General features: G+C 41.8%; 1 protein-coding gene across 4 annotated transcripts in view; it reads right to left on the bottom strand.

Moving 5' to 3' along the window:
* ROBO1 (roundabout guidance receptor 1) overlaps positions 1–12,488 on the bottom strand; it is a 1,129,598-nt gene that overhangs the window by 55,866 nt on the left and 1,061,244 nt on the right. For all 4 annotated transcript variants that reach the window (XM_019528741.1, XM_019528738.1, XM_019528739.1 and 1 more), the window contains one exon: positions 6,601–6,772. In XM_019528741.1, the coding sequence (XP_019384286.1) occupies positions 6,601–6,772 (172 nt within the window). The remainder of the gene's footprint in view (positions 1–6,600; positions 6,773–12,488) is intronic.

Genomic DNA, 12,488 nt, shown 5'->3' with positions numbered 1-12,488 from the left:
TTTAATTTCACCCTATACAAGTATGCATCATGATACAATCTTTATATGTTTGTATACAAGGTATTCCACAGGATGCCTGCCACACTCAGTACACCAAATGGATGTGCTGTAGGACAGGAGAACTGAGGTTGGGGTGCACAGACAATCATAAATATAGCACTCCCCAACTTTCAAATGCCTAGATTTGCAACATAAATAACATTATTTTAAAGCTGTTGTTTTCCTCAGTTGTTTCTATATCTGACAAGGAATGAAAATTCTTTGGTCAGAAATCACCAACATCTAAAAATAAGTATTTTGTGCTCCTTTTAGTTGCATACATTTTCATAATTGGAAAGTGCCTTTTTTAGTAGGCTTAACCTTGCAACGGACATGTGAACAGGCTGCAGTAAACTGCAGAGCTTCACTGTCTTGACTGAGGCTCGGTGTGAGTAAAGTAGTTTGCCTTTATGAAAGTCCTCTGCAAACTGTTAAAAAAAAGAGAAGATATTACACAGGTACTTGGAGTGGCTGATTGAATAACATCCCTATAGGCAAGCTAATTAGTTCACAAATCACATCTTGTAATGTGAGTGATTAGAGTAATAAAGGTTTGGTGAGAGTTTCTTGTATTTTGTACACTTGAGATATCCACTAGTTGAATAATGCACTTAACATTTGTAATTATTTTACAGAGGCCTCTCAAGAAATAAGTGCATAAATTGTATTCATGCAGGTTAGTGTGTTTATGAATCATATTAACTGCATTTGTACTGCCTCACGTAAATGGTGCATTAGACAGAATCTGCTGCACTATGTACCTAGTGTCAAAGTGATAACAAGTGGCAACATTTGAAAGCTAGATGGAGCATCAGGCTCCACCTCAGCCCAAAAGTTGTGACAGTCAGGAGCAAAAGGATTCACGGGATCTTCCTAAATATACCTTTCCATTTGGTTTAGTCTGACATGATAAAGATAAAGTTCTGATTTATTATTGGGTGCAAAGCCCTCTGAGTCAAAGCCAGTTTTCAACTGGTAAAGTATTGAAAACTACCTACTTTTTAGTGTTTTAAATGTAAGAATTCTAGGATTAGACATTACCAACTCTCATCTTATTTAGTTGTTTTTCCTTAACATGCAATCTTCTTGAAACTTTTGGTTATGAGAAAATTTCAACTTTAATAGATGTTATCTCAAAGTTGCAGAGAAAACTTTAAAACTGAGGGGTCAGGGTGCCTTAAAGCTTAAAAAAAAATAAATGAACACCTACTTTTCTTTACTATTAAATCTCATGATTTTTGGAACATAAATCATGATTTCTGGACACTTCAGGTTGGCAATTCCAAATAAAAATTTTGAATCTATTAATGAATGAAAGGTAACATGTAGTTGCTTTACCATGAGATGGCATTGTGGCTAAGTACAGATATTCAGAAAGCCTGAGCAGGAAAAAATGCAATATTGCAGGTTAGTCTAACCTGCATAGATTCAACTGAGAAGCAGGTGAACAGACATTCACTTTTGATTCTGGAGCCACATGCCTGCAGTGGCTCAGGCTAGAAGCTGGGGAGCGCTACAGCAGCCTTCCCTTCCCTTTGACAGTAGCTGGACGGTTGGAGGGAAGCTGATCTGAGAGTGGGGTGCATAGCCAGGCCACAGCAAGCTGATTGGGAAGGGTTTTAAATCCCCACCCTGGCCTGCAAAGTCCCCATTAGGGGTATGCTTGGAGGGGGAAGCAGCCCCTGTCAGGCATACCATCCCCAGCTCCAGAGGGGGGCATGGCAGCAGCCTGAAGGGAACAGGGGTAAGGAAGGGGGTTTTACTTCTCCCCCCCTCACTGGTATGGACCCCAGGCCGGGACACAGCAGCCATGTCAGACATTTCACCCCGCTCGCTGGTGGCCCTGGCAGCAGGCTGAAGCAAACAGGGAGAAAGAGGGGAGCCCCCCCATTCACTTCAGGCTGCTGCCAGGTCTGGCCATGCCCCCTGCTGCTCCAGTGGCAAGCAGGACAAAATATCTGACAGAGGCTGCTGTGCCTTTGCCTGGCAGACTCCAGTTGGGGTCCATGCCAGTGGGACAGGCAGGGAGTGGGGGGATTACGCCCTCCTCGCTCGCCCCCATCACTTCAAACTGCTGCTGGGGCTGGCCAAGGGGTGTTGCTCGAGCCTGGCCAAGGGGAGTTGCTGCTGGGACTGGCCTGCTGCTAGAGTGGCAAGGGGTACGGGGGAAGAAGGGGGGGTACCTGACAGGGGCTGCTCTGCTCCTGCCAGGCAGACCAGGCTGTGTTGCCCAGTTGGGTTTCCCACCCCTACCCCCTTGTCAGCCAGCTCTCACTGCTTGGCTACAAACAACACAGCCCAGCCCAGAGCTCCAAGTCAGCCTAGGATGCTGGGGGACTGTATTTTAACTTGAACCAGGAAGGGATCTGGGACAGAACTTCCAAAAACTGGTTTGATCTAAGTCAATCCTACATTCAAGCAGATTTATCTTAAACCAGTTTTGGCCATTTTGAAACTGGTTTACGTGCACTGAACTTTTGCTCTGTTACGGGTTTAAACCAGTTTTTGATCACTTAAATCAGTTTATGTGCAACTTCTGTCCCTAACCTGTGAGCCTCAGAATTGCAATTTCTCCTTTCCTCACCTAGTGCTTTAATAGGAATACATAGCAAAGCTTATTTCCATCCACATGGCCTGTCAATACTTTGCTTAGTCATTTCTTGGGGGTAAAAGCATTTTAATCAAGACTTGTCTAGCACCAGATGCAGCTACATTAGGGCAGTGGATAAAATGTGCTGGATATATGTGGGGCTTCTAACTCAAGTTTACCCCCCTGTGTGGATGCTTTCAGACTTATCACAATCTACCTTCAATTTTTAATTAAGAAAAAGAGAGAAAGATCTAAATCTTATTTGAATGTGGTCAGGCATTTAAATGTATACACAAATCACACAAGATATTAAAGACTGACACATGAAATTTTTAATAGTTCAAAAAAGATAGTATTTTATTAACAGTATCAGAACAAAAGATCAGAGCTGCTCACTGTAAGGAGGCAAAATAGATTCTTTTAACTGCAACTTTATTCTCAAAAATGCACTTTATTCTGCATGTATAGTTACAGGTACTGGCAATTCCTCTGACCACTCCAACTAATCTGCTTCTCTCCTCCTCCAAAACAAAATGAAACAAAACAACCTTTCCTGCCCCCCTGTATCCTGCCATTTAAGTGACTTCATTGCTGGTGAAAGATGTTGACTGATGGCACTAGTAAATTAAGTTTTCTCTCCTCAGAATAACAATGTTGCCAGCTCTTCACTACTTCACTACAATTCTGGGATCACATCCAAGAAACCAGGGGGGAATTCTTTGCTGAGCCTCTGAGAGGGAGGCACATGCTCTGAACCTGTGGTCCAGGGAAGGGTTAGGTGGCTTTAAAGCACTTTTGTGCTCTTATGATTCTGGGCTATTCTGAGGGCTGGAGTCCCTTTTTGTATGCTAGTCACATGAAAAATGTACTGTGGGCCTGTTATGAAAACTCTTACCTTCTCCTGAAATCCTTTATGGGCTGCAATGTTGCCCAGAATCTCCAAAGCTTTCCTTGTGTCCTGTTCTGTCCACAACCTTTCCCTGGGTTTACAAGGCAGTTTTCAGGAACCAGCCTTATAGCCATCTTCTACACAGCCTGTGCCAAGCCATTTGTGGGCTTGGTGAACCTCTTTAAGCTTTCTTGGCCTTCTAATCTTCTTATAGGGGCTGGTAGAAGGCCTAAGCATCTCACCACAAGTTGTTCCCAACTCTCCTTATGTGCACAATAAGGAGGAGGTGAAGGGAAAGAGTCCACAACAGTTTCTGCTCAGGAACTAAAAAATGATCCCATCCTTTCTTTTCAGAAAGCATAAGGTTTGCTTAATCTAGGGTTGATAAGTGAAATAGCCTTCAAAAGAAGCTGGCTTCAATCATTACTGGCTAGTAGGGGTGTGCGAAGTGGGCCCTATTCGATTCAGATTCGGCCAGAATCAGGGACAGTGATCCAATTCGTTGATTTGGATCACTGTCCCTGATTCAATTTGGCCAAATCCGAATATGAAGATTTGATGCTGATTTGGAGAATTGGTAATTTGGACATAGACACAGCTTTAAAAGTTTTTTCTACATACCTCAAGGTTCCAGTACAGCTTGTGAATGCTGCGATGCTGGGGTGGATGGAGCATCCCATAGGAATGTGGGGGCAGCCCTCCACGTGCTCGGCAGTGTACCCAGATGTGGACCAGAAGTATTTCTAGTCCACTTCCAGATCTGCTGCTGAGAGCGCTGGGGAGCCCCCACACTTCTGTGGGACACTCCATGTGCCCCAGCACTGTGGCATTTATGAGCTACCAGATGGTATGTACAAAAACACTTAAAGCTGTGTCTATGTCCAAATCATCAAATCTTTCCAAATCAATTCGGCGAGTTTTGATTCTATTCTGAGAGATTAACGGGTCTTCTGATTTGTTTTGGATTCAGCGACCAAATCGGGCCAAATCTCTATCGAACTGAATCAGGGACCGAAGCTTTGCACAGCCCTGCTGGCTGGAAAAGTTTGTCAAGAGAAGTGTACAAAAGAGATCACATCTACTCTAAGAACCTTGCCTGCTATGCACCTTTAAATGTAAGCCAACCTGCCATTTCCTGGTCAGGACATATTCAGTTCCTCAAAGCACTGAGACTGCAGCAAGCACAAAGCTTCAGGGACTGACATGGGAATAATGCAGCACTGTTCCCCACCTTCCCCCAAAAGCAAAAGACTGCTCCAATCCAGTTCTAATGATGAGATGCTGGTTTATTTTTTAGCAGTCTTAAATAATGTAATTGCATCTTAACCTGAACATCTGAAATGCTTAGCTTCTACTGAGAATATCAATGAGATATTTAATTATTACCACTTACATGATTAACTGTAATGTCGCCATCTCTCCTTTAGGAACTGGACTGAAACAAAAATCTCTAAACAGTGAATGACAATTACTTGGACTCTGCTGTTTTGGGATGAATCAGAAAATATGATCTAGGTAACATTTTCAAAAGTACCAAAGTGATTTAGGAGCCCAAGTCCCATGTTTACAAACAATTTAGGCATTGAGAAGCTTAAGTCTCCATTGACTTTCAATGAGGATCCCTTCACTTGTACAGTACTATCAGTTTGGGAGAACATTTAACAAAGGATTACGTAGAGGATGTACATTGACTTTTAATAGACTGAGGGCATCTATCTGCCCATTTTTGCTTTTGAAACTCTCGTCACAGTATTATGGCCTCTTGCTTTCTATAGTAGTGTTAATACAGGCAATTGTTGGAGGCCAGCTAGTGGCCTTGAACTAACCTCAAAAGCTAAATTCTTGAGCATGTTCCATTTGCAAATATGTGAACGCGGAAGGAAAAGACATGCAGCAAAATAAATCATGTTCTTGTAAAACTGACCTTTATTTAGGATTAATTTACTAGCAGCTAGATTAAAGAAAAAACATGTGATCATCAAGTCTGCAGTTTTGAATGTCAAGGCCCCTCTATTAAAGCAGTATTTATAACTCTCAGTTTTTCAAGGGTTTCAAAGCATTCTCAGTGAAAGCAAAACTTAAATTCTTGAGAATGGAAGCAGGATGCAGAAAACAAAATCTCAACAAAGGCCTACAGATAGTACAATAATGACTAATTAAAGTAAGGGTGATGTAGCCTTCTTGCAATGCATGTTCTATTAAAAGTAAAGGTAAACACAGCTCAAAATAAGTATAATTCTTTGAAAACATTCTTAATTTCAATGACCAATTGGTATACTTGTTATTTTTGGGGTCTTACATTAATTGCTTACTGTGACTAGAGTCCTCCTTTCATCCCCAGTTATTACGTATTTTTAAATCTAAAGTCAAATACCTGGGCAAGCCTTTTGATGATATAGATAGAAAAAAACAAGGTAAAAAAGCAACGTGCGATTCCATTTTGATTTGATGGGGCAGGGAACTACAAGTAATAACAAGCTGGTTTGATTCAAGCATAATTATAAAGAAAAGCACCATTAGAATTGAAAGTATTTTAAATATTGTTCTAAAACTATTGCTTTTATATCACATATACAGTGGCCAGGGTCCTCAGCTGTGACGGAGGAATGTTTGGTGTAGAGGAGGAAGGGAGTTTCAAAGTCACTTTGAACGTGTTTCCACACTAAGCCCTGATAATGGGTCATCCACCAGCTTTGCCTACATATTTGATATTCTTTTTACCTAATTTTGGCACTTTTCTTATTTTTCTGATTTAGGTGAAATAGTTTGATAGTCACAAATCACATTTTTATTAAGGTGAAGTGGGTCAAAATCAATCCCTGAACAGTTTTGGTAGCTCATGTTTAACATATTTAAGAGTACCCATATACTAAGTATTTATATGTCTTATAAAACAAGAAATGCCAGTACAACACTGTCTTTGGAATTTAGTCCCAGTACATTTCTAGGACTACACATCCTAATTTTGTTGTTTTAAAGATCAAATGTCATGGTATTATTCACTTGCAAATAGTTTGGGATCAGTAAAAGACTAAACAAACAAGTCATTGAAATACAGAGACAGAATTACCAGCAGACTTACCTAACTGGATAAACTGCGGTTCACTTTTCACTCCAGGTCCTGCCCCAGTGCTTGCTGCCACTTCCACGCTATATCGGATACCAGGAACTAATGAGGGAATGACTACAGAAAAGGTGGAACCATCCACTGTCTTGTTTATATGGTATCTACTTTCATTGCCAAGACACCAAACCTGTAGATAAAAACACAGTACATGTTGGGGTTAAAAGTTAAATCTCAAAGACAAATCACATTAAATGATAGGGTCCTTCTAGCTTGTTGATGAGAGTTATACATCATTAAAAACTAATATAGTTTATTGCAGTAGTATCTCTACCTACAACTCTCAGTTGTGGGTATGGACAGTAGACTTGTAGGCATTGCAAAAACTGTAGAAAGATAAGCTACAAAGAAAGATTAACTGCCAAGATAAACTCCATCCTGATCTTTTATAGTATGAGGCAGGGCAGAATTACACTTTAAGTATCAGCCCTGAAAAATAAAACCATCAATGTTTCATATAAATAAAACCATCATTTAAACATTTTTGCAATTTTCTTGCTTAGGAACAACCACAAGAAGCTTGTAGTCACATGAATACATAATGGAACATGTACTATGCTGTATATACCTCTTTCATATATACCTATACAATAGTTATCCAAATAGAGATTGAAGATGCCACTTTTTATTAAGGACTAGATCTTACTTTTTTGCATGTGATGAATGAAAACTAAGAAGCTGAGATTAAATCCAAAGAAGGTATGGATAACACTGAGTTTGTCTACACGAGACATTTTACTGTGGAGCTGACATGCAGGAGAGCAGGCCTAAGCACCAGTGCTACCCCCAGTCGAATGCCAGCCAGGGAGCAGGGATGCCAGAAAAAATGGCTGAGAGACTTCTGGAAATGTCATGGCCACTTTTATGGTGAGTGTGATCGGCCATGGGGTACCCCCCCCCAGTTAGAAGGATCAGCTGCCAGGGCCCCCCCAGCCAGTGGGATTGGCCGCCGGGGGATCCTGCCCCCCTAGTCAGCAGGATTGGCTGTCCAGTCACTGACTGGTGTCAAGTGGGGAACATGCCCCTTCCCCTTTCCCCCACCTGAATCAAGAGGCACCAGACACCCATGCCTTCTGCCTTTAGCCAATGCAGACATCTCCCTGACTTGGCCAATGGAAGAGTGAACATGAGTTCTATTCATTAATGATCCTATCTACGCAGCTTAGAGAAACCTATGTAAGGTTGGATCAAGTCTGCCTTTGACTTGGCTTTTTGAATGTCTGTACTTAGCTTAAGTGACCTAGAACCTAGTTATTTAAAAGACAGTTTTCATTCTCCCTGTACTATTCTACTGCAATTGAGATCAGAAGGGATGATTGAGATGGAGGCCTATTCATAACAAAAAGGAGAGCAGTTGCCAAAGTATTCGTTGTGAAGGCCACAGGGCCTTGAAACCGCAAACATTCCTATCATGTCCTTCAGGGAAGATGGAAAGAAATATTTATTTTCCCTTAATGTCAGGGGTTCAGAGGACTCTGTGAGATATTATGAACAGCTGAAATATAATCCAGCAGTTGAAAACCTAACATATTTTTTAGTATGGGGAGATGTATAGTAAGTGGAAAAGTCCATCTTCATAAATGTATTTGTAAACACAAGAAAACATAAAGCAAAGGACAAAAATTTTATAAAATGAGTATTATAATACAATAAAATAATATTTTTATATTAAATATATATATACACACACACACATGCACCACCCCATATAATATCTATAATAATATATATCCCTACATAACATCTATAATAACATATGCATATAATATCTATAATACTAGCAGTAACAGCAGGGCTGTGAGAAGCTTTTGTCGCTGATTCAATTCGGTGGAGATTCAGCCTGATTCAGTGGCCAAATCTCCGAATCCAAATCGAATCGGGGTCCATTTAATTTTTCTGAATCGCATCGAATTGGAACTCTTTGAAACAATTCAGAGAGAGTCGATGGTTCAGACACAGCTTTAAATGCGTTTTCTACATACCTCAAGGTACCAGAAGGCTCGTGAATGCTGAGATGCTCGGATGGATGCAGCATCCCTCAGGAATGCAGAGGGGTCCTAGTGCGCTTGGCAGCAGACCTGGAAGTGAACCAGAAGCACTTCTGGTGCACCTCTGGGTCTGCTGGCTCAGTGGCTGGTGTCTCCTGGGTCTGTGGGGGGCACTCGGGGTCCCCCCCTCAGCTGATCGCCGACCCAGGCGGATGCGGGGGGATGGCTCCAACATGCTTGACAATGGACCAGGAAGTGGACCAGAAGTACTTCTTGGTTCGCCGCCAAGCACACAGGGCCCCCCCTGCACTCCTGTGGAATGCTCCATCCACCCCACCACTGCAGCATTCATAAGCCACGCCTGGTACCTCAAGGTATGTAGAAAAAACATTTAAAGCTGTGTCTAAGACTGAATCTTCAGATTCGAATTCAGCTGAATCGAATCAGGAACAGTGATGGGAATCAACAAATTGAATCAGGCAGGACATAAACTTCATTTTTGCACAGAGGGAGCTGAAGATGGAAGGTTGTCCCTCTGGGTTCATGAGAGTGTCATTTTCCTTTTCATTTTTCTTGCAGAAAAGGACAATTTTCTTGCCATTTTCCAGTTGGTCTAATAAAAGGTATCATTTTGGAACCAAGAGTTCTAGTTTTTTGTATGTTTTTTTCTCTCAGACCAACAGGGCTACCAAGTACACTCCTGAAACATGGAAGATGCTGAATTTTAGCCGATTTTGGATTTTAAACTTCATTGCAGAACAAGGAAGTTTTTTTTCTTTACCTCCCTGCCTGCCATCTTACGCCTCAAGGGAAGGAATTCTACCTGATCAACATATCAAAGAGCTACTCAACACAGCTCACAAAGACACTCTCATGGACCCAGAGGGACAACCTTCCATCTTCAGTTCCCTCTGTGCCAAAATGAAGTTTATTTCCTATCTATGGGGGCTTTTTACCATCTTGTACCATCTACACTTTTCCCAGAGCCTGATGAAGGGACTTTGATCCTGAAAGCTTGCAGAAAAGGACAATTTTCTTGCCATTTTCCAGCTGGTCTAATAAAAGGTATCATTTTGGAACCAAGAGTTCTAGTTTTTTGTATGTCTTTTTGAAAAAGTTATACTTTTAATCGAGTAATGTTATAAGGGTATATGTTTTAGGAAGCTATTAATAAGTGAATGCAAGGGGGTGAAATGGGAACTGTTGTGTTACCACTGTCACAATATCTAGGCAAAGAACACGTATAAAAGTATTAGCACCACTACTGCCTAACTGCCCTCTTCCATGTTTAAGGTCCCTAGTAATTGTCATGCCCGTTTTACATTAACAGGGCAAGCTATCCAGAGAGGAAAAAAAGTGCTCTGGAAACTTGTTCTGCCAGCATTTGCCAGCAAGGTGAGCTGCTGGCAGGGGCTGCCAGCTTCCTTTCCATAAGTTCAGCTGTACTGCTATTGAGACGTGAGCTCTGAGCTCCCCCTGCATAAAAGAACTTCTCCGATAGCTCTTACACAGAGTAGGGAAGACCCATGTGGAGGCAAAGGAAGGCAGAGGGGGAGGAAGTGGTGGGGCTCAAATTCTCCCAGAATACTTTATGAGGTGCTTTTATGTATGGGCTTTTCCTCTCTCCCATCTTGTTCAAATGGAAGCTTTCCAAAAAATCCTGCCCCCCATACACAGATTACTGTTGTGTGCAAGTAAAGCATGTTGTGCTGAGCGTTTGCTTACATTCAGATTTTCACTGACCTCTGATCATGCGTGTGGCTCTCCTCTGGACTCTCTCACATAAATTAGCCCTGAAGGCTGGTTGGGGAAAGGGAGGAGGAGTGAGTCATGACATTGCCAGCAGAGGCACCCCGGGGTGGCAGAGTTCAGCATGTTGCCAGAGCAGTTGCCACACAGTCACCTTGCAGGTAGAAGAAGGGGAATGGGAGAACCCCGAGAGGAGGAGAGAGCAGTCCATTCTAGGACGCTGAGTGTTTTTGAGTGATAAGTTGCTCGAACATGTAGCATTTTACAATTTATTGCTTTATTAACACATCAGCTAGGGACAGACATTCAAAAAAGCTGAATTGATTCAATCTTTGCAGGTTAGTTTAACCTAGCTATGTTAAATCAGTTTTGTAGCTACAGATATCCCAGAAATGCAGGCACATGCCTGCAGTGGCTCATGCTAGAAGCCGAGGGCACTACAGCAGCCCTCCCTTCCCTTCTATAGTGCTAAGCTAAGGGATGGGGGTAGCCAGGCTCTGGCAGGATGCTATTAGGGAGGGGTTTTCCCCGTCCTGACCAGCCCAGCAGGGAATGTTAATCACCCCTAACTTGGTGTTTACTAAGAAAACAACAGAGGGACATACCAGCTACTTGTTGATTCAGCTTTTGTCCTGTGTACCAGAGCTTGGAGGTAGCCAACATGTGGTCTGCTCGCTAATGCTGAGGTGTCTGTGAGGGACGGGGGAATCCCTGCTTAGCAGAGAGTGGGGAGGGCAGTGGGGGAGCAGAAGCCAGGCAGATGCTTACAGAGACTGCCAGAGCTGCAGCCAGGAAGCAGAGGGGAGGGGCCAGCTCTGCTGTGGAGTAGAGAGCCCTACCTAGCCCAGAGAGCATGCTGGGATGCTGGGGGAGTCTGATTTAATTTAAACTAGCAAGGGATCTGGGACAGACATGGCATAAACATGTTTGAGCCATATCAGTCAGCTCCGATACTACATTCAACCAGGTTTATCTCAAACTGGTTTGGTGCATTGAACATTACAGTCTTCTGTTACAGATTTAAACCAGTTTCTGATCACTTAAACCAGTTTGTGTGTAATGTCTGACCCCAGCCATTCAAATGTAATGGCTGCCAGGGGCCTAAGTAAAATGAATGAAACAAAACTACACTAGGCAATGAATAGCTGTGGTAAAAAAAAAAAATCTGCTGAATTTCTTAAATGCAATTCATAAAAGTGAGCTGTATTTCCCTCTATTATAAAACCAGAGTAATGAAGTGGGAATGGACAAAAAGTTGTAGGAAACAGAAGAGAAGTGACACTGGAATAGATTCACCACAGAGAAAGAAAATGAAAGGCACTGCAAGGAACTCTGAAACTTTTAGCTAGCTGTGATAAAGAAAAGACTCAACTCTTATTTGAATGCCTTCGGAAATGCTTTTTATGACACACTTCTTCACTGTAAACCATTATTTCATTAAAATTTGTTCCATTTTATAATTAAGCACACAAACTCTAGGTCTGGATTATGAATGGTTTGGGGATGTTGGGAACAGGAAATAATTTTTTTGTTGGGAAACATGATAGAAGAGAGGCTTTTTTTTATTTTATAAACCTTTATCTTATATGAAGTAAAAATAAATGTTGAAAGTACAAATATATATATATAGTCCTCCCAGGGGCCAAGCTTGAAACTCTTGTTAGCAACATAAATCACTGTGTTACTGGAGATTGAAACCCACTCCCCATGCCTCTTATAGCACTGCACAAGGGACAGGGAAAATTTTGGTGTTTAATTGTTATAAAAAATAATTATGCCCTAGTCAAAGACATATGTTTGCTTTCATTATTCGTATTTTCTATCCACAGGAATAATACCCACCACAAACCACATTAAGAAAATGAGGATAGCCATAAACAATGTGCACAGGATTACTTATAATTGTGAAACACATCAGTGTGCCATTCTCTGCTACCCAAGGCACTGAGAGATGCTCACCATGTTGTAGCTTATTGTCCCTGGATGCTAACACATATGCAATATAGTATATTTCATTCTTAAATATGAATTTCCAGTCTTTCTGCATTTTGCCCTCAGAACCTTAACATTCCTTTGATGCAGTTTCTGGTGGCAGAATAATTTAATCTC

This window comes from Crocodylus porosus, unplaced genomic scaffold, assembly GCF_001723895.1.
Source record: "Crocodylus porosus isolate Cpor-Errol unplaced genomic scaffold, CroPor_comp1, whole genome shotgun sequence".
Taxonomy (NCBI): Eukaryota; Metazoa; Chordata; order Crocodylia; family Crocodylidae; genus Crocodylus; species Crocodylus porosus.
Note: the sequence above shows the minus strand (reverse complement) of the source record. Positions and strands in the feature narration are given on the sequence as shown.